The following is a 27,435-nucleotide window of genomic DNA, read 5'->3' as shown; positions in this document are numbered from 1 at the left end:
GTTATAATCACATTCTTTCCCAGCACTCGGGCTGCAGTCACACTGAGCAGCAGCCTTGTTTTTTCTTTTTTAGCTCTAACTGTATATTGTGAAAGGTCTGAAACTTCTTTAAATCTTTGTCCACACACACACACACACACACACAAATCTGATAGCTTTCTACATTTGCATCGACACTTGTATATCGTCACACACACGGATGGTTAATTTGCATGTGATTATTTGCATATAGTACAAAGCAAGTGTGCCTGACAGACCACCCACTGCTCGGCTAGTGCGGCATATGGCCGCAACACCGCTTACATGATGTATTACTGATAGGACCAGTGTCATCACAAGAGACTGACAGACAGGCCAAGGTCACCTTCAGACACTTAGATAGAGCAGAGAGAGACAGACAGCGAGATGGATATCTTCAGAAGCAGGGGCTAGATAAAACAATACAATCACACCTCATGGTGATATGAGCTCTTCAAGGCCGTTTGCGATGCCGTCCGTCCGGTTAAACACGGAGTGTTAAGATCTGTTTCTGCATGCTCGCCCTCTTATTCTCTGCTCACTCGCCTCCATCTCCGGATGTGTATTGCCACTCCTCTGTCTCATGAGGGTATATGTGCTGGAAATGAACATGTGTGTATGTGGGTGTCAGAAGGATCATAAATATTCCTATTTGCTCTGTTTAGATGTGTGCTGAACATACAGAGCAATACACAAATCCCACAAACTAAGCCTGTCAATGTCTCTGTGTCATTTTAACACACTCTCTCTATTAGGGGTGGGAGTCACAGGATAAGTCACAAAACGATAACACAATAATATCACAACAAAGCAAGTCTGCTATAATTGATACATTGTAAACAATCGTATACTGATACATCAAAATATCTGATTAACTGAAGTATATAAAATGCCCCTAAATAGTTAAAATGCAGAATTAATGTCTTTTTTCACAGCAATCAGTTTCAGCACTTATCATGCTTCATCGCTTAACTTCTTTCCACCGCTGTCTGCCATTATCTGGCTGTTTTAATTTTTAATCCCACTGTCAACTTCTTCTTGGCCAATTAACATGCACTCATGTTACCATCATTCATATCATCATACTGTAATAACCATGAGGAGTCAAGATTAGTGACACAGTGAGTCAAACTGGCAAGGAAATCTATTTAAAGCACCGTAATGTTTTTAAATGGAAATATCTTGGCAGCAGCAGATGCTGGTGATCCCTGATGTTTGGAAGTATCAGAGGAATTTCAGATACTGCTATCAATATTTCTCTAAAAGCACTCTACTGAGGTCCTAACAACCCCTTTAACTCAGAGAAAACCAAACACACACACACACCCTCCTTCCCTTTTTTTAACAACACTCCATCATCCCTTTCAAAGCACACACCCCCATCAATCTTTAAAGTGGCACACATTAACACAACACCTTTCTCCCTACCAATGGAGTCGTTGACAAGTGTACTACACATAAAAAACCCTGACCCACTCTGTGCACACACAGTCGGATTTGTTTCCAAATGTATTACTACTGCATTAGCCTACATTTTAGCCTGGATAATGTGTATGTGTGTCTGTCTGTGTTTGTCAATTATACCGAGAGGGAGATCGATTAGGATTGGCTTAAGCAAACCTTCTCATTTCCTGTCTTCCATTACAGCGCTCAATCAGCCCACAGCTCCCTCTCTGCCACTGCTAGTTGTACACACACACAGACACAGACACGCATATAAATACACATACACACACAAGGGTCCAGATTAGCTTGCTGGGCAGGCATCCAATATATCATTCACACACACATACACACAGCCTGATATTCATATCCTTTCTGCACGCCCATCCCTCCTCAGCAAGCACTCCCCCTTCTCTTCCTCCACAGCAGTAGACCAGTCAGTATTAGTAAGATGTCTCATTAGCTCACTATGCTATGCTAACAAGGCTGAGCTAACACAATGGATCACAGGGGAAATGGCCTTCCAAGCTAAACACCCAGTCGCTTAAACACTCTGCTCAACACAAAGCTAGCCTTTGTCATCCAAAAACACCAGAATTCCTACTCGTGTCTGCGTTCAATTGTGAATGACTCATGGGTATTACCTTGAGACCAGACAAGTCTCTACTCTCAAGAGAACATCCCAGTACACACACATACACATACACATACACATACACAACGGCAAGCACAATAATACACACAGGAGGCCAGGTATCAAAGCGCGCCGTCTTTGAAGCAGCTCAATGAAAGGCTGAAGGCGGCAATGACAATGTTTTCTGGCAGGCTCTATGTGTGTAAGTGTGTGTCTGGCTGAGAGGGAGAGCTTGGGAAGTAAAGTCAGTATTATGATCTGAACACCCAGATATGAGCTCCTCTAACCGCCTCCATCTGTCCTCGCACAGCCTACGTTTGAAGTCTCACTTGGAAATGAATTCTAGTTGTGTGGGTTTTTTTTACCCTGCTGCTATCACTGTAAGGATTTCTGACTGTGTTCTCAAGAAGTGCCTGTGTGTACTTGCATGTAGCCTAAATCACTAAACACAAAGTTGTCAGGTCCCAAGTTGCTCTGTGTTTGTGGTCTGCAGATAATGATCATCATTAGTAAATGCATTCTACATATCCTCTCTCCTTTTCCTTTCACGGTTCTGCTCTTTTTACCATCACTTAACTCCACTTGAATTTCTTGGCTAAAAAGTGCCGTGCAGCACAAAGTGTGTTGGAGGCAAAGACAAATATTGAAGTTGGACACAGCCTGGATGTTTTATGGAGCGAGCAGCCAGGGCTGGTGCTCTTCATTCTCTCTGTCTAGCAGGAGAGCAATGTTGTCAAAGTCTTTCTTTTTTTTTTTGTCTTTTCTATGTATTTACTTTTTCCTACTGAGCCACATTTGAAATAAATGAGAGATGAAAGCCGGTGCATTAATTTGTCTTGTTTGTCATCAGCATGCAGTGAGACAAAGTGTTTTGCTTGAACTTGCCCTCGGATGTGGCAGTCATGTGTGTGCGGCGACTCTCCAGTGTATAAAGTGTGCCTGTGGTTGGCAGTATGATGCATCAGTAGTGGCCCTCAGCCTTCAAGACTTAATTAGCATCATCTGCCAGTTCCATGTGACTAAAACCCCTCTGCTCTTTTCCTGCCTTTTCTTCATTTCTGCCACCATCCCTTCTTTTTTAACCAGACCTGTAAACGTCCTCTGATGTGTCGCTGTATATCGACAATTTACACACTGACGCAACTATTATGGAGTCTATCATAGAGTGATTTATGTGTGTCTGCTTGATTCCTTGAGAGCTCCTGTTCAAAGGCTCACACACACACACACGTACGTGTGCGCGCACACACAAAGAGCAATGAGAGCAAATCTGCTCACTTTGAAACGGCTAAAGCTCATCCAATCCAATATGGAGCCAGGCTGACAGATGGGCCCAGTGTGTTCAAAGCAGAGGGCACCGATTTAATATCCAAACAGGTCAAGCTGGGGAGAGGCAGAGAGAGAGAGAGACACCCCTGTGTAGGCACGGCGCAAAGGTCCTGCCAGTGCTACCGCCGCCACAGCTGGGACTCACCTCCTTCCCCCCTTCCATTTGCCTCCCACACTCACTCCATGTGTTCTTGTTGCCAGGCGGGGGAAGCGAGCTGCGCACATCTCCTCCTAGCAAACATTGTAATCTGCATTTGTTTAGAGTTGTTATACTGTTCGTGCCCAAGAAAAGAGAAGGAGGCTTGAGGAGGGCAGGTTATCCTCCCTTCCTCCGAGTAGCCAAGTGCTCAGTGTGAAGCCCATAAGGAGAGGAGGATTGCAGAGCGGAATCCTGCTGCTGCTGGCTCTGACAGCCTGATTTAGAGGTGCTTTTTCTTACCTCTGACACCGAGTCCCAGGCTGCCCTGCTCTACTGCAGGGCTGGGAGAGGAATAGTGGTGCTTATCCTGAAAGCCTGTTATTTGTGTATGTGTGTGTGTGAGGGAGTACATTCGCTTGTCTATGTGTTTGCTCACACAGCTGGCATTTCTTTGTAACAACCTCCTTTGTCAGTCACTGAGATGTTGTAGATTGCATGAGCACAGCAGATCCCTTGTACCTTGCCAGTGTATATTCACACACATCCAGTTTTTTTTGGTGTGTGTGTGTGTGTGTGTGTGTGTGTGTGTGTGTGTGTGTGTGTGTGTTCTGTCGTCCAGATGGAAGGGCTTATTGAGTGCTGGTGTGCTGGCAGATATCTCTGTCTGTAAGAGAGTGAGAGAAAAAAAAAAGAGAGAATGAAGGAAGATGAGGAAAAGCAAAGTGGAAAAAACATTCCAATCATAGCCTTTATCTTTGTGTGTGTGTTTATGTGAGTGTATGTGTGATCTTCCCAGCCAGCTCTTCCTGCCTCCCCTCTCTAATCTTATCATGTTAGAGCAGCAGATTAGTCCTCCTAGATCGCATCTCTGCCTCCAAATGCCACAATCAGCCTTTTGTTCTTCGGTCGTGCTTACTCTCCCCTTGCGGCAGGCGAGGTTGAAAACTCCCACAAACTGCCCTCCGTGACATTTTGAGCCACTCTGCCTGTCAATGTCACACCGCCACTGCCCTCCCCTGATCCACCATCGCCAAGCCTCCCCTGACTGTCCCTGGGGCGTTAGCTAACTAAGCTGTTAGCGCAGCAACCTGCTAGCCGCACTGAACTGCTTGACATTCCTTGCCTACACTGAGCTGCTGCTGCTCTTGCCTGTTTGACCTTCCACTTTTTCCCACTTCTGTCTCCTTTATCTGCATGTCTAAGACCTGTCTTTCCTTCTTACTTCTGGCCGCCGCCTCCTGAAGGAAGTCATAGATCCTAGCTGCTGAAGTCACCAGTGAAGGGAGGAGGAGGGGGGATCGCTAACAGGGTTAGCAGAGGAAGAAGAGAGTGTTTGAAAAGTAGAGAAAATAAACAGAGGTTTCCTGTTAACGAGGTGCACTGGGGGCCTGTCGTGTTGGAGCGGGAGGGTCTGGTTTTGTTTAAGGCAGAGCTCTTGTGTTACAGTACAGGGGGGAGGGGGAGTAGGGCATTAGGTTTGAGGCTTACAGGTTGTTACAACGCTCCCTTAGTTTTGTCACAGCTCAGCTGGGCTTGGAGGCAATGACCATATTGTAAAGGGCACTTTGAACAGATGTGGGAGAAAGTCTGTATCGCTGTGCACTCTCCTAAACATCGTAAGGTGTTAAAATGGTCTTGTTTTTTGTGTTGCAAAGCACTGGATTGATTTCACACTCTTTGGTTTGTAAACATGGAATTAATTCCACTCTCTAGTCCAACATTTAAGCGTATGTCTAAAAAGGCTGGTTTTCTTTTCAAATGTAAAGTCTTTCCTTGTTATAAGGGGAGTCTGCCCTCTGTATTTCCTCGGTGCCCCCTCCCCCTGTCTTTGTAGTGGTGTAGTCGTACACAGAGGCCCCAGCTCCAGAGTTGACTGCACACACATGCAGCCACACAAAGAAAAGTGCACAGCCATTATGGATCCAAGGCGCCAGCCACCTTTAGCTAGTCACAGGGAGAATTAACTGACACATAAAGCCTTGCTTGTCTTGGCTGCTTTAAGAATGGATTGATGCATTTATTCTCTTCCCCCCCCAACACAGCCCTTTACATTAGGAATACATTATGCAAGACATTTCCCTTTTTAATCTTCTAAAATGCCCCACCTTTAGAGAATTGACTCTTCTTAAATCCAATCACTGTCTTACGACTTTGCCCAAGAGTGCCATAGGCCAGCCTAAGCCAGGAGGGGGGGTGGCTTTGTGCTCAGCCTCCAAGCATGACTCTCAGATTTATATCTCTTCAATGAATAAAGGGGCAGCCTTGTACCCTGGGGGCTCCAGTAAAGCAGAAGGAGGATAGTTGTAATTTTAACTCTGAGGAAATGAGATGGCCTCGCTCCTCCTCCCCTTAATCCCCCCCCCCCAACATCTCCTTTGCTCTGCCTACTTGCACTCTTCCCTTTCTTGTTTCATTTCTTTCTCTCAGTAGTAGTTTAGAGAGTCTTTTGGCCTCTTTGCAGCAAGTGGCATTCCCAGGGTTTAGGGCCCAGGAGGAGGGAGGGCACGGCCATGTCTAGCCTATGGCAGGACAGACAAAGATGGCCGACGCTGTGCGAGACTCAGCTCTTCACAGGCAGCGTGGAATTTCTAATCAATTCTGCATTGTGGTTGCTTCTTATACGTCCTCTCTCCATTATTTTCTATGGCAGGCTTAGCAAAACCCAGGAAATACAGCTAGTAGTTGGTTCTTTGAGTCTCAGCTGTCTATCATCCCTCTCCTTTTTCTCCCAGCATTATCTACTCATTTTTCCACCCAGCGTGTTTATAGAATTTGGATAATTGAAAGCTATGCTTAACTCCCACTACGTGCTCCATATGTTGCACTCGCAGTCTTCCTCTCCGTCTCCCTCCCTCTTTTGCCTGAGAGGGCTTAACGCCGCGGTGAGCTTCTAAACAGCAATCTGCTCTAGAGAGCAGCAGCTATTCTGTAGTGATGAGGATACTGATGATAGCTGAAGTAACATTTGCTCTCTGCTCTGTTTGGTTTAAAATAATGCAGGCTCTTGAATAAGGTATAAATCTGTGAGTGTGTGTCTGTTCCAGCTCTCTCAAATCCCTTTTGAATTGCGGTTTCATAGACAGAAATGAAATGTTCAGGTAGCACACTGGCAGCATTTACAGTCTCCTTAAAGTATTAATTATGTATAAGCACAGGATAACTACTCGTTCTGTGTTGGCAGGCTGCCTGTTAGTTTAAAAGGCAACAGTGTCAGTACACTGGAAAGACAAGAGGTGGGGAAGGGTGGGCTAACTGCTCTGAGGGAGGGAGGGACATGACGTCATTGCAGACATTTCCTCCACACACAGTATGTCGATATGCTCAGGGGGTCTGTGTCACAGTCCATCAGTATGACTCTGTGTTTAATAACAATCAAAAGTGTGTCTGGATGTGTGATGTTGCGTGCACCCTTGCACAATCATCAAGGGCAGTAAATGCAGCTGGCTGACTGCATATTAGCTGCTGTTTAACACATCTAGGCTGACTTACACATGCACTCCTCCTTCCTGGTTAAGGTTAGGAAAAGGGGAAGAACAAGGGGAAGAAAATGGAGAGGAGGGTTGGAATGAGAAGGATCAGAAACAGAGGGAGGGGAGGAGAGGAGGAAGGAATGGGAAAACCAGAGGTGGGCTTGAGTGTTTAGGGAGGTGATGATTTGCTTGGCTGCGTGTGCTTAGTCTCCTCCCCAGTGACATAACAGAACAATGTACTCTAAAGGCTTTAAATATCTTTACCCTGACCTCATGTTTCTGCATATACACACACCCATGCACACATGCACACACATGCATTTTCAGTCAAAAGCCTGGAAAGAGCGCATGTTAAACTGTCTGTCTCAGATTATTAGCAACTTTTTCCCTTCCAACATTTTTCCATCTGCTCATTTCTACTTTCCTCCATGGGTGGTGTCAGTGGTGGTGCAGGTGTCTCAGCCGGTTAGCACAGTACTGTGCACTGCAACCGACTGTCTAATAAAGATGGCTGGGGCCAATAGGATTGTGTCTCAGTCCAGCACCCTAGCCCGGCAGTCTCCTTAATGTTCTTTCAAACCACTGTGACGGTCAGTTGGGCTCATGTGAAGGCACAATAAATATTTTACAACATGAAATGAAAACAGTATTTTGCCCTTTTCATCCCTCACCTCACTGCTGGCCTCAGTTTCTGCCATTTTCTTACACCCCCCCACCCCCCTTTTCCTCTCCCTCTGTGTATTTTCATTGACTGGCCCTAGAACAGCTCTCTTCACACCCCAGTGCTGCCACTTGTTGGTCATGTTAGGAATTACAAGCCTTTGCTGATTTGCACTTCATGAAAAGACCAGTAAGTGGCAGCACTTATGGAATATAAAAGCCAAAGTATGATAAAGAATAAAATACCTGTGCATGTGTAAACTATAAAGCCCTAATAGTTTATTAAATTCATTACAGTGTTGTCATTAAGTTATGAAACCAGGAAGGCAGAGATTTAACACACATCCATCCCCCTCATGATTCTCCTCTTTCTATTCTGCCTCCAGCATACAGCCATCCCACTGTTTACTTTATTAAGGCTCTAAATGCTCTGCAATCCCTTTTTAATTGACTCGGTCTCTCTGCGTGCTCTTTGGCATCAGCCTGTGTGAGTCATAAACTGTGTGTCTGCACAGCATCACTGTTTACAAAGAAGCTGGTTTGTGACGTTGTGATCAAACAAAATGATGTCTGTTATTCTTTGTGTTTTTTTTTTCTTCTCCTGCTCACTCGCTGTATGTCTCTCCATGTTGCAGAGTAAACGGGACCATCTGCTGATGAATGTGAAATGGTACTACCGCCAGTCAGAGGTGCCTGACTCTGTCTATCAGCACCTGGTGCAGGATCGCAACAATGAGAACGGTGAGATTGCCTCTGACTCCCTGAAAAGCACACAAACACACACACTACCTCTTACACACAGAAAGCAAACACACATACTTTCTCTGTGACCCAACACTCAGTTTCTCTCCTTCACAAATACACCCATACACCTGCCTCTGCTATCCGGGCTGCTGGGAGATGTAAGAGCTAGCTGTGAATTGCATTTCAAACAGAAACCAGAAGATGGTGTCCCGGGCAGCAGAGCCAATCCCGTGGCTCTGTGCTGTTCCCCCGGTAACACTCCTTCAGGCCAGACAGTTGCACTGTCAAGTGTTAACCCGCGATATTATGTGGCCCTTGAGCGCAAATTCTCAACACCATCAGTGCCAGAGGACTCATCACACTCTGACACATACACATCTACAGGAACATAAGTGCTGCCTTGACTTTTCAGACACCCGTCTCATATCACATGCTGATGACAAAAAAAAAGACAGAGGATGCTGATTTGTAAAAGTTTTAATATTCAGTTGATGTATAATTATTTTGATTTTACACAAAATTGATACACTAAATTGTAATGTATTTAAATGGACATGGTTTACATATGTGAATATGTGTTTCAGTGTCTAGATGCTATTATTGTTAACTGTTAATATGTTTATATTTGTGCTGTTTCTATTTTTGTATTGCTGCAGGGCATCCCTGGAAAAGAGACCTTGGTCTCAGTGGGTCCTCTCTGCTAAAATAAAGGATAAATTAAAAAAATGTCTATAAAAATCATAATTATGAAATTCCTTTTTTAATCAGTAATTTGAAAACATATATGAAACCACTGGTTCATTTAATTTGTTGTTCATGTTGATCTCATTCCTCCTCAGTCCAACATGAAAACATAACTTTAATTATTGTTCTAAAAATATTGACTATAAAGAGTTTGATGTTGTACTTTTCTGCAGACAAGAAAGGACTCTGTGTCCTCACTAAGAACAGTGTGATATTTTAAAAAAAGAGCTATTTTCAGTATATATATATATATATATATATATATACATTTTTTTTTTTTCAGACTTAGTTTTGCAAATGTTAGTTTCCCTGTCACAACACAAACACTTGCATTGACCTTCAACATAAGGTGTATGCTCTGTGAACCCAGCTTTTAAACAAGAGAAGAAATACATCTTCATTCACACTGTTTTGTGTTGTTTTCCCTTTCCACCACAATCTAAGTATCAGTTGTTTCAGAGAGAAGGCTTTAGTTTAGGTGTCATAGAGGTTATCCACCATACACTCGGTATGCTGCTCTTTCCAGAAACAGCATCAGTGTTGAAGTGCTCTGTTATCTGCAGTCTGTCCTTGCAGCAGAGACTAGGGATTATTAGAATTGAAGTCACAAGGCCGGAGCGCCGCGGCAACAACATAGGTCGTTTGTCAATGCTGAGCGCTGGCTCGACTTTGTGCTGTTGATACGTCTTAACCCCCACAAGGGTCATTTCACTTGAGAGCTGAACATTATGTCCTCTCCTCAGGGGACTGCTCTTTATTCGGTTTATTGAATTATGTGGCATAATGTTGATCTCCACAGAGTTACTTGGTACTTTGTAGGCAGAACTGTGTTCATGATTTTATTAGTGAGTTCAAATACCGACCTACTCTAACTCTGTCTCTTTATTATCATAAATAAATGAGTTTAATTGGCTTTAGCATAATTGTAATGTAGGTATTCATATAGTAACATTGTGTCTTTATTCCTGCACAGACTCTGGCCGGGAGCTGGTTATCACAGACCCTGTGGTCAGGAGTAGAGAACTCTTCATTTCCGACTATGTGGATACTTATCATGCTGCTGCTCTCAGGTAAACAAACACTAACACACATTTATCTACAAGCAGACCTGCTGACAAACTGGGACTTTTACTATAGATTGAAGCTGCAATTTCTTTCAAGCAGCCACGTCTTAGATTTTATATACATCTACCACTATTGTAAAATACTTGCGGCTGTGATCCAGATACAAGTGACAACAAAAAGACACGTAACTTTAATATTAGTATGTATCATGGAATTAAAGCAGACTGACATTTGTCAAATACATGTTAGCGTTCTACATAAAATACCGAAAAAAAGTACCGGTAAGTGGCTTGTAGAAAAGTCCCCTTACCTCACAATGACAGAAAAGTATCGACATTTTAGACACAATACTTTTTTTATCCTGATGTTACTCTTTTTTTCTGCAGAGTTGCATCACTGTGATCACTCTTCATTACTGGTGTGTTTCTAACTAGTTGTCTATGAACCAACTCTAAAGAAATCACACATCTGTTCAGTTTTTTGTATTAAACATTTTTGTACAGATTAACATGTAATGTGTGTTGCTGCTGTAACAGCTGCAGTAGAAATAGATTAGATGTGTAAAGATACAAATCTACAAGTTAAACATGTCTCATGCTGTCTTCTTTGAAAACACAAACTGAATTGGCCGTGTGTTGACTCCCCTGTACACACATCTGTCACAACATCAGCCTCTGGAGTAATTACGAGGCCACTCATGCTTTCTGTGCTTCATGTCACGAGGAGTTCTACGGGCTTAATCATTTTCTTGGTGTGAAATCAGATATTATGAGTTCATTCTGTGTTTCCTGTGTCTGACTCTTCCTTCAGTTCTGTCTGACCACCCCTCCCACCTTTCCCACTCCCCCTTTTCTTTAAACAAAACCATCTGTGAGCAGCAGAGCGGCGGGAAGCCAAAGCCACGTCTCTCAGAAACCACTGATTTCAGGGCAAATTAGCAGCACAGAGCACCCTTTGATTTGACTTCTTCTCCAGGCTTAAGATAAACGGGAGAGAATTCCAGCGGGATGCTGTAATGCCGCTGCTCCCCGAAAACAGCCCTCCTCATCGCTCTATAATCTTTTCAGGAGGAGGAAGATACAGCTTCTCTGCATGGCAGCTTAGCTCCAAACGCCTGTGATGTCTGTTATTTTGATAGAGTCAGACACCAGGATGCTAGAAACAGGAAATGATATCAAGATGTGGTCAGAGACGCGGCCCTCTCGGCTCACTGGGGGGGGTGATGTATGGGTAGGGAAACACACAGGTTGAATTCCTCCTCTAGATCTCTATACATCTGTCTCCTACACTTCAGGTTATGGCATCGCTGACATGTTCAGCTGGTGTTTACAGGTTTCAACAGCTAGAGCCTGATGTCTGTCGCAAAGTCAGCAGGCACCGACAGGCACAAGATACCTGCAGCTGAATTTGTCACCTCCGACAGACGAGCACCCCGAGAGTGTCTAATTAGGCCTTTGTCTGCTCCTGCTAGGGCATCACTTTGTCATGTACTTGTTGTGGTCTAACAAAGCCTGTCTTCTCTCTCACAGGGGGAAATGCAACATTTCCCATTTCTCCGACATTTTTGCTGCCAGGGAGTTCAAAGCCCGCATCGACTCCTTTTTCTATATCCTTGGATATAACCCCGAGACCAGGTGAGGAGCTCTCTGTCCACTCAATTCCACAGGTTCTGTACCCTTTATAATCCTGCCAAGGGTCAGAAATGCTTGGTCCAGTCAACACAAAACTGACACACTTTTAATTGAAATATTAGTACAATTAGTACTTAATCAATAAAGTTTTGTAGAGAAAATGTCAGAAATTACTTACTTAGTACTTTAAACCCAAAGTGGTGTTTTTTTTCCTAACCAAATGTCTAAAACACACACACACAAACACACACTATGCAACATAATCACAAGAGAAAGAAAAACATGAATTGAGAGGGTACGACTTGGCATTGTTCATTATTATCATATTTTTACTTAAATAATGACCCAAGGGTAGCAGTTGGTTTCCCATGTAAGGAGGCTAAAGTCCTCTAAGCAAGCGGCCCGGGTTCAAGTCCGACCTGAGGCTCCATTCCCATGTCATTCTCCACTCTTTGACCCGATTTCCTTCTCTACCTAGCGTCCTATCTGAATGAAACCAACTAAAAAAAAAAAGAATAACAATTGTATCCCCAACATTAGCTTAACAAAATATAATTGGCATAATTACAAAATGTACAGTATATTTGAGTCATCAGTTAATGCAATAATACTTTCAGCTACAGATTAAAGCGATGGGTATTTCAATTCAATCACAGTAAAACATTATATCCAGAATAACAGTGTAGGTAGAATTATGAAGACAAGATGAGCTTTTTTGAATAATGTCCTAACACTTACCCAAAAGCCCAAGTATGATTACAACAACAGGCAAAATCACACTTTCACCCAGTTAAGACAACTAAGTATTGAGGGAAACATTTTGTCTAATCTTTTTTGTTCCTGTTTTACCTGTGATAAGCGAACATCATTTATATTCATGCATTTCATAGTTTTTTTTCTGGCTTAGGTTTCACAGTGTTGTGCCTAATGATGCTTTCTACTGGTAACTGCTGTCAGTGTGAGCAGTGCACAGAGAAGGTGGTGTAATTATTGTGAATGAGCCTGAAACATCCCCCATTGATTTATGATTTTTGTTGGATTCTGATGATGTGTGTAAATTACAAGTTTGGATGAGTGATCTTTAAAGTTAAAATAATAAGAGCACTGTGGAAAATCAACATAAAACGTATGGATGTGGTTTATGGATAAACTTTTTTAACAGTAGATATTCAACATGAAGTAACGCTTAGGTTGTTACTAATGATGTGAAAGAGAGAATGCTTTAGTGATGTGTGTGATTGATTGATCTAGATAAAGACATGCTGTACCCCTAATCCACTGCAATTTAAAAAGCTTCAGTGAAAGGATACATAGTCAAAGGCTGCATGCAGTTCTAATCTGTATCAGCTCTCATGCACTCCATCCAGTAATATAACATGGTTGCTTATAACTGCTGTATTAACATGTATTTGAGTTTGTGTTTTACTACAGTAGACTTATCAAGACAAAAGTTTGGTTTCAACTAATCTGAATATTTCAACATTCAGCTTTAGTTTGTACTGTGTTATTTACTGTTGTCCCACACTTTGACTCAAATGGAAACTGCAGCTTGAAGGATGTGTTGGTTCGTTTATTGCATATGATTATCTTAGTTGCACAATTAAATTGGGAGACCCTCCGTGTTATTATCTTCTGTTGATGTCTTGGGCTTTTCACGTGTTGCATTGGCAGCTGTCCTTGTTATTGGCACTTAGTGTTGTTGGTAGGGAACCTCCTCCTTAACGGCCCTCTTCAGTCTCTCCCCCTCCCTCCCTCCCTCCCTCCCTTCCTCCTCTTTGGTATTCTGAGCGGGGTGTCTGCAGCCTTGCAATTTCGCTGCTGTTTATTATGGCGCAGACATACGAGAAGAGATGAATTCCGTATCCTGCAAGCGTGTCTGTGTGCCCCTGTGTGTGCGCTTCTGTGAGGTCGCAGCACATGCTCAGTAGTGTCCACAGAGCAGACGCTGCTACGTGCAGTCTGAGGTCACAGCACAAGCTCAGTGAACACCTCTCCGGAGCGAATGCGTGCTTCTCCATTTTGAGCACCTAGAAATAGGTGGGAGAGGGGAGTTATTTCCTACGAGCATTACACACACAGTGTCAGCACCTTAACATAAGGGCTCGATGTCAGAAATGGACGATTTGTTCAGTCCCCGGAGGTAGGTCTGCGATCATTTATTGTCGTGCCTTCTCTTGCCGATATCGCGCTTGGCGCGGCTCGTTTTATTCTCAAGGGTCGCTTTCCAGCTGTCTGACAGAACTGTGTGATGTTTGCAATCTGTCCGCGTAGCTGTCATTAATGTGTACTGGCTGCATTTTTGTCAGAGAGCAAGAAAGCGAGTGTGCACATTGTGTCGGGAGCTGCAGAAGAGAACATGCATGCTTTCCCTGCAGAGCCCACACCGCTACGCGTTTGCGCCTCTGTAGTGTAAATACCGTTTTCATACACGTTTATTATCATGTTATTCCATGCAGTCATGTCGGATACAAACTGCGATGTGTCCGCGAGCATTAAGCTGACTTTTGTGTGCTTTAAAGAACTGAAGAGACTGCCCTGGCTCCATTTTGCAGATCCTGTTTACAATCGGGATGACATGGCGTATGGAGCGCACACAAAAGCAATACCGGCTCTGCGACCGGTTATGATGTGCACACGCTGCTCGTCACGGCACCTAGCCTACATACCACGCAGTGGGGTTTGTTTTTGCTGTGCTGCAATTATGTCAGTGTGCCACAGACTCGCGCCGTGATTGGCTGAAATTGATGGAGGGGCGGGCTTATCCTTGATTGCCCATACACAAAGTTGACCAGGCTGTCACGTTGTTGTCTGGGTTTAATGAGTAAGCCTGTAATTATTTGACAAGATTGTGTGCTAATTCTGAGTTAGATCTGAACTTGTTTTGTGAAACAACTGGGCATGGCTTACATTGTTTAATGTTCTCAGCAACAGGCTTTGTCCAGCTTATTATTACAAGTTATCAGAATTAATACTGATCACTTTGATGCTTCTAGTATGTTTTCTTATCTTAACTAGACACTTTTTTCTACTGAATTATGAACAAAAGGTATAAATATGTATAATTTACTGGTTTATAAGTAATACTACAAACTTGACCACATGCTTCTAAGTACTGTGCTTGTTCTGTATGCTCATGTATACCTGCCGTCTTAATCTAGAATTTATTGCTGCAGTACTTCTGTATTCTTCCTCCTCTCTCAGGACCAGAGCAGCAACCCATCTGAAAGTCTGCTCTCAAGATTTGCCTGAGCAAAACATGGCTGTCTTTAGACACCACTGCTATACGGGTGCGCTGGTGCTCATTTGTCATCCTTACAGCCTCCTGCCAAAACCACAGCAGACCTGGACGGCTGCACATTGTCAGGAACACGTTAGTGCAACTTTCGCAGCAGCCATTCAGCATTTAAGATCGTATACACCGCTCATATTCACTAACCTTTTAGGCAAACAATTTTGCAAAAACAGCTTATATTGAAGGTTTAAGCATTATGAAATCATTATGAAATCTTAAAATAAAATGATAACTAATTAGAAACCATCATTATTAATATTAATCATCACTATTTATCTTGTTTTCTGCCAAGCTCTGATATTTTTTCTGTAGTTTTGTCATATCTGCTGAGGATGTTTGCAACCAAATGAAACAAAGTGTTTCTACATGTTTTGGAGTAGCAGCACTCATGGCAGGTCTGGGGTCATTTTCTGCAGCTGAAATTCAGTTTTGGCCGGTGCTGATATCGGCCTGTGCCAGCGCCTCTGTCAGCCATAGTTCAGAGCATCCTGGATTACTTTGTGCTGTCTGAGAGGAGGGTTTTTTTTTTAAGAATGGGAGAGAGGGTTTAATATGTACCCGTCAGAGTGGTTTTGTGGTTGGAGGAGCTGTAAAGAGACCAGAGGGCTGCAGCCTCTCAGGTTACCTCCAGGTCTGCGTGATGGAGTGCGAGCTTCTCCGGGTGCAAATCACGCTGACAGATTCTGGGCCGCCCTGCGCTCGGCTCTATAAAAAATCGGCGCTGTTACCTAGGCAACGAAGGGAAAGGCTTTTCAAAAGGAACATCTTGTCATTTTCTTTAATCCGCTGCAGCTGGAGATTCGGAACACTATTATTAAATTGCAGTTGCTATGACTACCCACATTTGCACCGGCAGCCGTTTCAGAGGCACTCACCCTGCACATCCAGAACCCCCCCTTCTCTTTTAGAGGATTCTGTTTTATTGCTTCATCCACAACATCAGGCCTGCAAATGTGCTCTGCTGTGCAGGAGCAGTCAACAAAGAATCTTCTTTCATTTTGCTTTGACAAAAATAAACACACTTAAGTATTTGTAACATGTGACTTAAAAAATCTATGTAGAGTCACTTTGCTGTCTCTTTGTAGTTGATCATGCTCAGGACACAGTTTGTTAGTTTTCTGACAATTTCTTTCTCTTCTGCTTCAAAGCTACATTTGATTGTGTTACCCAGTTGTAACTTTGTAGTTTTTAGACTTCTTTAGCAACAGACACACAAGCATCAGATTTCTTTCAGCTAGTGTTGAAATGCCAGTAAATATTTTGTTTCAATCTTCTCTCTTTGTCTCTTCTCAGGCGATTAAACAGCACACAAGGGGAAATCCGAGTGGGACCTAGTCACCAAGTAAGTCATAGTAGGAAACACATATCACCCAGCAGGTGACTTGTGAGATTTTGTTCATGTTGGAGAAGGTTTAAAAAACAGAAAACAAAAGAAAAAAACATTTTTTATCTTACCTTAGAGGAGGCTTGATTTATTATATCACTCGTCTTTTCAGATAATAAAATCCAGATGTGTCAGTATTATAATATCTTGCTATACCGCAATCCTCCCACAAGAGAGTTGCTAATAACAAGCTAGTCATTTATTTTCAGCCATGCATTTCTCTGACAGATTGATTTTAAATTGCGGGTTGTTTTCTTTTCAAATAAAAGTAAATAAAAAGAAAACTGCTGTAGTTTTATCAGTATTATAGCACTTATTTTGTAAACCCGGGTTAAATGAAGGACTTGTCGAATTGTTCACTCAGAAATGTGTTTAGAAGTTTGCATTGAGTTTGCATCCATTACTGTAGTGGTTAGTCCCGCCTCATTGTGAAACTTTGCTGGAGCTTTTTGTAATAACTGTGTACACTTACTCTTAAGTTTCTTGAGCTTTAAATTTATCCAACCAAATTTTGGAGTATCTGAACATGCCGCACACTAAACCTTGTACATCTGAAGTACTGAACGGAGAGAAAATCATTTAAGTATTACAGGACAGTGTTGTGTTAAGATATAGAATCGTTGTGACTGTAACTTGTCCCCCATTCCCCTCTGCCACCACCCGGGATAGTCGATGACAGCGGGTTGATGGGTCATATTTTCTTTTAGCTTGTATGCTATTTGTAGTCTGACACCATCTGCCTCTCTCCTTTTCCCTTCCACCTAATTAGGCCAAGCTCCCAGAGCTGCAGCCTTTCCCCTCTCCTGGTGGCCAGGCCATTACCGAGAATGAGGAGCTGGTCTGGATGCCAGGGGTCAACGACTGTGATCTTCTCATGTACCTCAGAGCCGCAAGGTGAGACTTGAGAGTTGAAGGAGGTCAGAGCAGTCGTGGCTCCAAGTTTAACCAAACAAGTTCAAGGACAAGTATTACTGATGAGGTTAAAGGTAGATACATGTAAGACTAACATCTACAGGACAGTTACAACTTTCAACGTTAACCTCTTTCTGAACCTAAGGTTATTTTGTAATCCTCAAAGTAGTTTAAATTTAAATGCTGCCTAATATTGTTGTACTTCATCAGATGTTGTGTCATAGGATTACCCCAGAACAAAGCTTCCACTGTCATTACATCTATTTACTTTCATATTGATTCCACGTCAACTGCTTATTATACGTGTCTGTGATCTCACATTGTCTTATGGCGTTGCTGAAGCACGACATGTAAACCAACAGGGGGAGCTATTTATAAACACACACTCAGACTTGCAAACAGGCACAGCGCTGTTCTCCATCGCTGGCTCAGCCGAGTCTTTCTCGTCCCTGTAACGCCTCTGTTACTGACTAATGGTGGCACAGAGATGGGATCAGTATGTTCCCCCACTACACCTCGGTGATATTCATATTTTTTTCATATTAAGGTGAAATGTAAAAAATGCAGCTTGAACTGGCAGTCTGAATGAGACTAGTTAAAGAGATGTGTGTATACAGGTTAACTGTGTTATGTCTATTTACTGTACTTTATTGGAGTCAGGGGACTCTGTAATTAATCACAACCTGTCGCTGTGACGCAGTTTTTCCATCAAAGTCTATATTTAGCCATCACATTTGTTTTCATGCCTACCAGTGTTTCATTCATGTTTATACTTCTGCACTATTACACTATTAATTCCAAACTACTGATCAGAGAAAACATTGGAAGAACTTTTTCTTTCTGGAACAAGAACCTACACAGAACATGAAACATGTTTTTAATCACATTGTTGGAACACAGCGTTGTAAAAAAAAATAACTAATATATCTATTACATCTAAACTGAATGAGAAATCCCCAGTACCCTGGAACTGAGGGTGATGTTATTAGATTATTTTGACAAAACAATTATCCCTAAACTTCAATCATCCAATATACTTTTACCTTAAAAATCTGTATATTTATCATTTAGAAGATTACAATTATTCAACTTGAAAACAACTTGTAGTATAGCCTGAATGTCATAATATCTAACCTTGTTTTGTTTTTTTATAAATTACCAGTAGAATCTCAATACCATGTTCATGAAGGACACTTTTTTTTGGCTGCTCTCCCTGAGTCTGTTCTATTTGATTCTTTTTCTAAGGTTGCCCCTTTATGGCAGGAGTCATGTTTTATTGCAAACAATAGTTTTAACATGTGTACATGGAAAAAGACAAATGTGAAATTCTTATCAACAACCAATTTAAGTAAATATAGGGGAAAACATGTACTAAACTGTAATAGAAGATAAAAAAAACATTGAAAGTGGAATAGGTTAATTATCAATGTAACAGCTCTCTAACAGGATGTGTCTCTTTGAGTGTTAACTTTCTACACGCTGTATCCACAGGAGCATGGCTGCATTTGCAGGGATGTGTGACGGAGGCTCAACAGAAGACGGGTGTCTAGCAGCCTCTAGAGATGACACTACATTAAACGCACTTAACACTGTGAGTAATCATGCAACAAGTCTTGAAAATCAAGCATGCCAGTTTTCACTTCTTTTTTTTAAATGGATTGCTGGAGTTTCACTGTATTGTGTAAGCTATAACGCAGCTCTACTTTGATGGGCAATGATAAAGCCCCTGAGCCAGCAGAGCAGCCCCCTGTGGTAAACCCAGCATCAGAGGCTTACAACACATTAGGTGTAATGAGAGATTTGTCTGTCACAATGGTAATGAATACTGAGGAATCAAGCACAAGAAAGAGATTAGAATCATCATAAACAGGGCATTTATATTCTGACTCTATAAAGTGGAAAATTAACATAGCGGGCAGGTCATTGTCTCTCGACCTTCATCTACATTTGCAATTCCAATGAGCGATGCTTGTTTATCCTCAGCCGAGGAGCTCCAGCGCTGCCTGATTCCCCAATTTGAATGTGACACGGAGCCTTAAGCCGCACAGCAATTGCCTTGTCAACGTGTTGTTTATTTCCATATGCGTTGATAGATCTTTGAGTGCAAAGATTCATCTGATGCTCTTAGATCTGAAGTAACAGCTTCAGTCTTCCCTGGTTCTCTTTGATTATTAAAGAAATCAGCTGAATAAAATGAGTCAAAATGTACAGAAAGTTGTAGAGAATGCTCATGTATTTGTCATTGTCCTCAGCTTCACGAGAGCAGCTATGATGCAGGAAAAGCTCTCCAGCGTCTGGTGAAGAAGCCTGTCCCCAAACTGATAGAGAAGTGCTGGTCTGAAGATGAAGTGGTAAGACAATAGTGCTTTTTAACTTTAAAATGTATAAACACAGATATTGTGCTTGAAAAATAAGGATTTCAAAGGTTCAGGTCTTAATTTGGCATAAACAGCAAATTAATTTCCTGTTATTTGAAGGTACTCTATTTTCTTTGATGGGTCTTTGTGTTTCTGGTATTAGTCGCTGCTTTCTGTCAGAGCCTGCTTTGTGTCTTTAGAGGGAGCTATTGAGAGATTTAAAACAAGGCCGTTGGCTCAGTCTCAGTAGACATCAGTAAAAGAAAAAAAATCACCAGTTTCCAGCTCCTCCAAGGCCCAAGAGCAGCTGCATCCTGTTTATCAGCCACAGAATAAATCTTCAGCATGGAAGTCTGGAAAGGGGAAACGATGGAGGGCTCGTAATGTTAGCCTCCATTTGAATTTAGATGTGAATTTCTATGCAGCTGTTGAAGGGCTGGAAGGAGAAAATGGCAGCCCTTCTCCCCCAATCAAACACCCCATCATGAGCAGGGGAGGAAGAAAATGAGAGTGCTGGATAGCACCATGTCAGAGCGAGTGAGAGCTGCAGCTTCTGCTTTGATGCTTTATGACACGCTGAGCTTGATGTTTGGATATGTTCTGCCTTGTATGACTGTAGATATTAGAGAAACACAAGCCTCTACCTCTTGATTTCTTCTGTTATTTTCTCCTCCTCCTGGGTGAATCATTCTTTTCCCACTTTGATTTTGTTTTGCTAATTCTAAAGCTCGTGGCAGCCTTTTGTCCAGCTTTGAATCCGGCAGATCAAATCCAGTATGAGAGAAGCAAATTATTTATTTTGGAATTGAACAAGATTGGCTGTGCATGTTTGTATAAAACCAGAGCCTGCAACAGGACCACAGTGAAACACTGCACATGAAGTCTGCCTTCCTTTTGTGGACCAACTATGAGTTTGCCTTCATGCATGTTTGCTGGGGCGTTTAAATGATCACAGTCAGAGCAGGGGGGAGGTGTGTGGACTGGAGGCTTTATTGGTGCATGTCATAGGAGCACTATGTGCTGTTTGTACTGGAAGTAATCAATCCCTTCAGTAATTCATATTTTTCTTTTTTTAATCACAGAAAAAAGTATCATAGTGTTGTTTATCTCTGCAGTAAAGATGGACATAATCAGAGTATTTTTTTTAAATCAGTGGCACATACTGAGAGAAGGAGAAGCACAGCCTGTCCTCTAAGAAATCTGCTTATGATACCAGAACAAAAGAATCACCCATACTGGACTTTAAAGTCCAATTCAGATACCAACGTTTGTATTTTATGGGATCACTGTTTCTAAATTACCTCTTAATAAGTTTTGCATTTCTGCACAGCCACTTGTTGTTACTCATATCAGCAATAATCCAATACTGGCTGGTTTGAAGTGGTCTTAGACAAGCTCTCTGCATGATTTCATTAATAAATACAAAACTCCATAAACATCATGACAGGGACAATAAATACAAAATTCCTCTGTTATATTGCCTCAGATTAAGACTCAACACATGTTGATTAAAAACACTGTAGATGAATTTTCTTAAATAATGGATCTACTTCAGAGTTAACATACTTTGATAGTAATTACGTGACTGATGCAATTTGATCCTTTGAACATTTAGTTTATGCTCTCCCATGCATCAAAGTCTCTCCATCCACATTTTATCAGAGCAGTTTCATCATGTTCAGACAGCTTTATGTAAGAGAAGTGGAGGAGTCCTGAACACACTGTTTTTTGTTCAGTATCGAGTGTGTTTTGTGTCCGCTGGTCGAGATGTTCAGGGGGCAGTTTGTCCTCCACCTGCCCAACAGAAACACTTTCTACCCATCTCTGGCCAACCAGGGACACGTATCCCAGTGATGTGATCGCCAGTTGTACCTTTTCCGCCCCGCAGCCTTAAGGGACAGGTGTAAATGTAGCTCCAACCTTGATGCACTCCGAGAAATCAGCCCCTGCTGCTCTTTATTTATTTATCAGCCTGTTCCTTCTCATCTTGCTCCACCATAACGTCCCCTCCAGTCCCAGCTTCATTATTCCTGCCTGCTCTCTTTTTTTCAACCCCACCCCTGCATTCTTTCAGAGACGTGAATAAAAGTGACAGTGGGGGGGCTGCTGGAGTGACAGAATCAGCCTGTCTGAATGGTCACTTGTCACCCTCCCCTTCCCCCTCTGACTTCTCTTGCAGCCCCCATACCACCCCAGCTCTCGCTTCTCTGTACCTGCAGCTGCTGCCACATAGCACATCATCCTCTCTCAGCTCTCTAATTCTAGAATTAGAATTAATTTTTTTATAATTTCACACATCACACTGAAGGATAACACGATTGCCACCGTCATCATTTGTAGGCTGTTTCTTTAGCTTAGAGGAGTGCAACTGATGCACAGCAGTGTTGTTATTGTTGTTGTTGTTGTTTACTAAAGTAGTCAGTTGAGATTTGGAAAATAAGGAAGAATTTGAATAACTAACTAAATGTTTTAGTGGGTGGGTGAAACTTTCTGCACAAACAGACATAGAATAGCCCTCTTTGTTTTTCTTCTGCAGTCAAACTGAAAAAGACAATCCCTCTACACGGCTGCTTCATGTGTTTTTATCAGCAGCCCAATCAATGCTCCCTGCCTGCACACAACTCTCCTCACATCCTTTTTATTGTTCAATATTGTTCAATTTTTGTTTTTCTGATGAGACTCATCAGAAAAACAAAAACACTCTTAAACCAGGAACAAAATGCAATTCAGTTGAAGAGAACACAGGTTCTCTCTTTCTGTCGGCGTGAAATGTTTCTCAACTGATCTGGTATTATTAAACTACAACATCAATGATGTTACAGTACAGACCGGCTCTCCTATTTAAAGAAACACTTGAACATGACACTACATTCAGCTGATGTGATATCAACATGTGATATATGTGATCTCCAACAGTGGAAACAAAACTGCTTTTAAAATCTGAATCAGAGTCTTTTGTTATATTGTGATTAAATGAATAATAGTTATTTGGAGACTGAATCTCTGGCTATAGCTGTCCACTGCTGATGATAAAAAATATTTATTTCTTTTTCTTTATGGAAAAAAGTTTTGCATCCAAGTCAAATTTTGTTAATTTAATATTTATTTTGTGTTCAATTATGAGTTGGACTGACAGCATTGGAAATAATAGAACACACTGAACTCAGCAGTATAAACACATTGAGGTTCAAGCCTTTCATAAAACATGAAACATAAGATGTGTTGTTCTAACAATATACAAATGTCATGACAGACCTCATCATTCATGAATTATTTCCAAAATCTTTTTGAATAATAGAAATCAAAAGATTTCACCTTAAAGACTACATATTATCAACATTCTTATTGTTTTTACTAAATGATTTTAAATCTGATTTATATTAAAGACATCTTATGCTTCATGTTTATTCTTCATCTTAAAGTCACATCCTGCCTGGGGAGCATTGATATTACTAAAGCAAACATACACAATAGTTTGCCTTCATCAATCTCAGGAGGTTTCATAGAATTGATTTATTTTCTACAGTTATTGATTTAGACACACCAGGTCTCAATAAAACGCCTAATGTTAAGTCAGTGTTTCAGTATATCATGTAAGGGATTCTTTTACACCTGCAGACTTCTTCCATTTTTGGAAGATTGAATGAAACTGTCTCTTTTAAACGAAGCTCCTTTCATTCCTGATGTGAATAAGTGTTGCTAATAATGTATTGGCCAACAGGAGGTGCTATATAAACAATCAGAAGCAGCTGTGCTGTGTGTCACTGTGTCAGAAACACAGAGGCTGATCTATGACTGCTGCGGGGCGGCAGGTCTATTCCTCGGCCATCTGCACTGTGCCGCGTCTTATCTCCGGCTATGTCTTCAGCTGATGGATGACTGGAGCAGGCACTGACAGCCCTGAGCAGAGAGGGGGGGGATGAGGGAGAGATGAGAGTAGCGGCCCCACCAGCAGTTGAACACACACCTACAGACCAGAGACACAACATGCCACCGTGCATCTGCTGCTGGAGGCTGCACATTATTTTTAAGTCAGACAAGCTTTACATTTGCCGCCCTCGTCTGCAGAGGGAGCTCTGTTTGCTCCACCAAAGGTTTAGTGTCAACAGTACAATTTATTACCTCCACGGTACAGTGCCAGCAATGCTTTTTAGGGTTGTTTAGTAACTAAAGAGCTGGCAGGATGGGTGTGTGCTGGAATTTCCTGTCACCTTTTGTGTCAGTCCAAGCTAAAGGAAATAGAGGATTTTACTTATCCTGCTAAAAGTTGGCAGAATATCTTAAGTTTTATTGGGTTAATACAAACAGTACATTTTGGCTGTCAAAGTCTTTTGCTTCTTTGCAGTTTTTTTGAGCGTAGATGTTTTTTAAGTAGATCTCCAATCACAGCATAAACCTTCTGTAAGGCCTACATACATTTTAGCATATCTGAACACAGCTTTCTGATGTCAGCGTAAAGAGGATGTGGGAAGTCTGGTGCCTGTCATTGCGCTCTTCACCTCTCTTCTTTTCTCATGTTGTGATTTCCTCTCTGCGCTCCATGGCTAACCGTATTATTGGCTGATATCTCACAACAGACAGCAGTGTTGTTAGCCTTTGGTTTTGGCTGTCCGGCTGACTGTCCTCTGCCCCTTTGGGTTTGTACACAGTGAGCTTTGAAAGGTCAACTTTTAACAGCCAGTCAAGTATAATGACTCCATATTGAGTGAGAGTGGCTTTGTTTGCTGTTGGCCGGTCTTGCGTCAGTGTTTTCATGGGATGACATTTGGCAGAAATGATGTGAGTCCACGCTCTGTTTGTCATCATGATACCATCTTTGTGCATATGTCTGCACCATCTTAACCCGTCTAACAACTCCCAACAATCAACTCTCAAGCAGGAAGTGCGCACACACAACAATAGCCTCTGAATAGTTTTTGCTCGTTCTCCTCCTCTCTTTATATGTCTCCTCTGCAACCTCACAATAGCTCTCTGTTGACCTCAGAGGGGAAACTCGGGGCGGGGTTTAAAAGCGCCAGCTCTCTGGAACACACTCAGAGAGAGAAGCCTGTTGTTTCTGCACAGCAAATGGCTATTTGGTAGCACTTCCACCCAGCTTGTTTCCCCCCTCCTCCTTTTGCTCGCTTGCTCGCTCGGGCTCTCTCAGCCCCTCCTCTGCCGCTGTGTCGCCTAGCAACGCGGGGCTAGAGCAATAGGAGCAGGGGAAGAGCGATTCAGGGAGCAGATTGGCGGATGATTTATTAGCTGGGCTGGAGCGCAGTGAGCCCAGGCAGCTGAAATGGAGCCTTAAACTGGAGCCGACGTGAAGAGAGGGAGGAGGAGGAGGGAGCCAGCCAGAGAAAGAAAACGGAACGGAGGGGGTTCAAGAGAGAAAGAGCGTGCACAGCTCTATGGAGACGTACAGACAGACTGTGTAAATAGTACAGTAGGGGAACATAATTATGGTGACATAATTAAGACAGACGCACAGGATGCATGGGCAGGTTGAATTATTGGTTTGTCCTCTAATCACTGTGAGGAAAAGAAAATCTCATCGTCACTCTTCTCCTTTAAAGATTCACAACTCTTCAGCAAAATCACCCTCTGTCTGTTTGTTTGTTTTTGTAAAGTAAGAATGTAAAGTAAAGAGTTTTCTTTACTTATTATCATTCTGTGTCAATTCCCCTGCAGCCTTGTGACCTGTGTTTCAGGAAATGGGAAAGCAGTGTAAAGGCACTTTATCTCCAAGACACGATCAGCTGTGACTTTAGTCATACATTATTTGTTAAATTTGCCAATAATTGATGGCTTGATTTTTCCCACAAACATTATTAGGAGAACACCCCCGATGAGTATGGGTCTAGTTTTGTCATCGCCTGTCAAACATATCATGAAATGTTGATCCTTTGAGTCTCTGCGCTGGCATTCCTCTGGTTTCTTGTCGCTCTGTGGACGTTTGACTGACAGTCCAAATGGTAATATCCTCTTAACCTCTCCAGTGGTTGGAGACAAGTGTCGGATGTGGGGGAACATCTTGTGATGGAGACGGCTCCATCTACTGGCTAATCAGCCGCTACACCTTCAGTGTGATTAATGCAAATGAACTGCTGTCTCATGTCACAGTCGGGACGGGATATAGTGTTGGGCTGTCAGCTTGTTTACAGTCAGCTTTTGATCCGGCTTCATGTGTTGATTATTTAGTCTGGTTTATCTTAGACTTGTACTTTTGACATTTTGTTCCTCACAATTACACAATTAAACTCTTAAACTTCAAACTATGGAGTTTGTCTGAATAATAGAGATAAACAGTCACTCAGGTCTTTCTTTTCCTTTCCTGTAATTTTCTCTCTTTAGAGATGGTTTTGTTTTGCAGCTGGCTGCTCCACTTCAGTAAGTTTTGTCTTTGTTCCCCACTAAAGCTGGGTATGTAAACAATCTGTGGTTACATAATGTTCTGTACATGGCCTGGAAAATGAACCCCTGACACGCAGGAGTGACTCCATGTCTGGCTTTCCTTTTCACTTGTCTCCTTCCATGTCCAAGACCTTTCTTCACACAAATGGTATCAGCCTGCCTCCCTGAGTTTGTGCCTCTGAGTGTGTGCTGGACCAAATCTCTAAGTACATTTTAAGGACTGCTTTAGTTCCTGTATCAATGAAATCATGAGATTTCTTGTGGTTGTTGTGAAAAACAGTCCCTGTTTTTGTCCTGTGTGGGAGGAAAGACATGAATCCTGCTCATGCAGCATTATAGGACTGAGATCAGGCTGAAATGAGCGCTGTGCCCCGACACTAGCGGGAGGCTCAGGACTCCACTCCAGGTTTTCCAAGCTGCTGCAAACCAGAGGCTCTCTTGCAGAAAGATCACATGTAAAGCCTTCCCCTTTGTAGTGGAAGAGCAGAGAGTGACAAGCTATTTCGTGCTTGTAAAAAAAACGAGGGGAAAAAGCAGTGTAGCGTCCGAGTCGTGGTGGATTTGTCTTCTAATTTCTCCTTAACCTGTGGCTGGATGTAGAGATTTTAAGGACTTTTCCCCCCTTTTCGCTGGAGTTACTTTGGGGGAAACGCTTGGCTGAGATCACTGAGGAACGGGGCTCGCCTCTGGAACAAGAAAGTAAATCTGTTGGTTGTCTGCTCCGCTGGTTATGAATGTTTTCAGCCTCCGCTTTTTACGGCTCGGGGGTCTGTGGCTCTTAAAGGAGAAGAAATAAATTCAGGTTGTTCAGCTTTTTGATATTTATTTGTTTCTGTTGTTGTTTTTGTGCTCTCAGATGCGAGGTGGTGTGCTCACAGTTAGTTTTCATGTCTGATTAAATGAAATGTTTTGAAGTATAGCATTTTCTGTTTTGGTTCTATTCCACGCCATACGCTCATGTGAGGGTATATTTGTCATCACATTTACAATTTGACATTTTGGATACTTTCAAAATTCATGGAACGTCCAGACAAAAATAGAAACTGTCAACCGTACGCAGGGAGGCAATTTCATTCTCTTCAACTCTGAAGTTTAGCTTATTACTTCAAACTTTTCTAATGTGTGATCACAACTTGTTCTTAAGGTTTACTTTTGTGTATATTTAAAAAGTATTTTTTTCAAACTGTATTTATTCAGAAGATTAAAATACTATTTTAATC

The 27,435-nt window shown here is 42.2% G+C and overlaps 1 protein-coding gene across 6 annotated transcripts in view; it reads left to right on the top strand.

The window, feature by feature from the left end:
- The window catches only part of rerea (arginine-glutamic acid dipeptide (RE) repeats a), a 122,758-nt gene that overhangs the window by 76,470 nt on the left and 18,853 nt on the right, over window positions 1–27,435 (top strand). For 4 of the 6 annotated variants that reach the window (XM_061057663.1, XM_061057662.1, XM_061057664.1 and 1 more), the window contains 7 exons: window positions 8,329–8,434; window positions 10,155–10,251; window positions 11,776–11,880; window positions 16,463–16,511; window positions 17,323–17,447; window positions 18,957–19,056; window positions 19,718–19,816. In XM_061057663.1, the coding sequence (XP_060913646.1) occupies window positions 8,329–8,434; window positions 10,155–10,251; window positions 11,776–11,880; window positions 16,463–16,511; window positions 17,323–17,447; window positions 18,957–19,056; window positions 19,718–19,816 (681 nt within the window). Of the gene's footprint in view, window positions 1–8,328; window positions 8,435–10,154; window positions 10,252–11,775; window positions 11,881–13,719; window positions 14,018–16,462; window positions 16,512–17,322; window positions 17,448–18,956; window positions 19,057–19,717; window positions 19,817–27,435 lie in introns of those variants that run through there. The other 2 variants (XM_061057666.1, XM_061057665.1) reach the window with 2 other exon arrangements.

The sequence above is a fragment of the Labrus mixtus genome, chromosome 15, assembly GCF_963584025.1.
Source record: "Labrus mixtus chromosome 15, fLabMix1.1, whole genome shotgun sequence".
NCBI lineage: Eukaryota > Metazoa > Chordata > Actinopteri > Labriformes > Labridae > Labrus > Labrus mixtus.
This window is presented reverse-complemented; position numbering and strand designations above follow the sequence as displayed.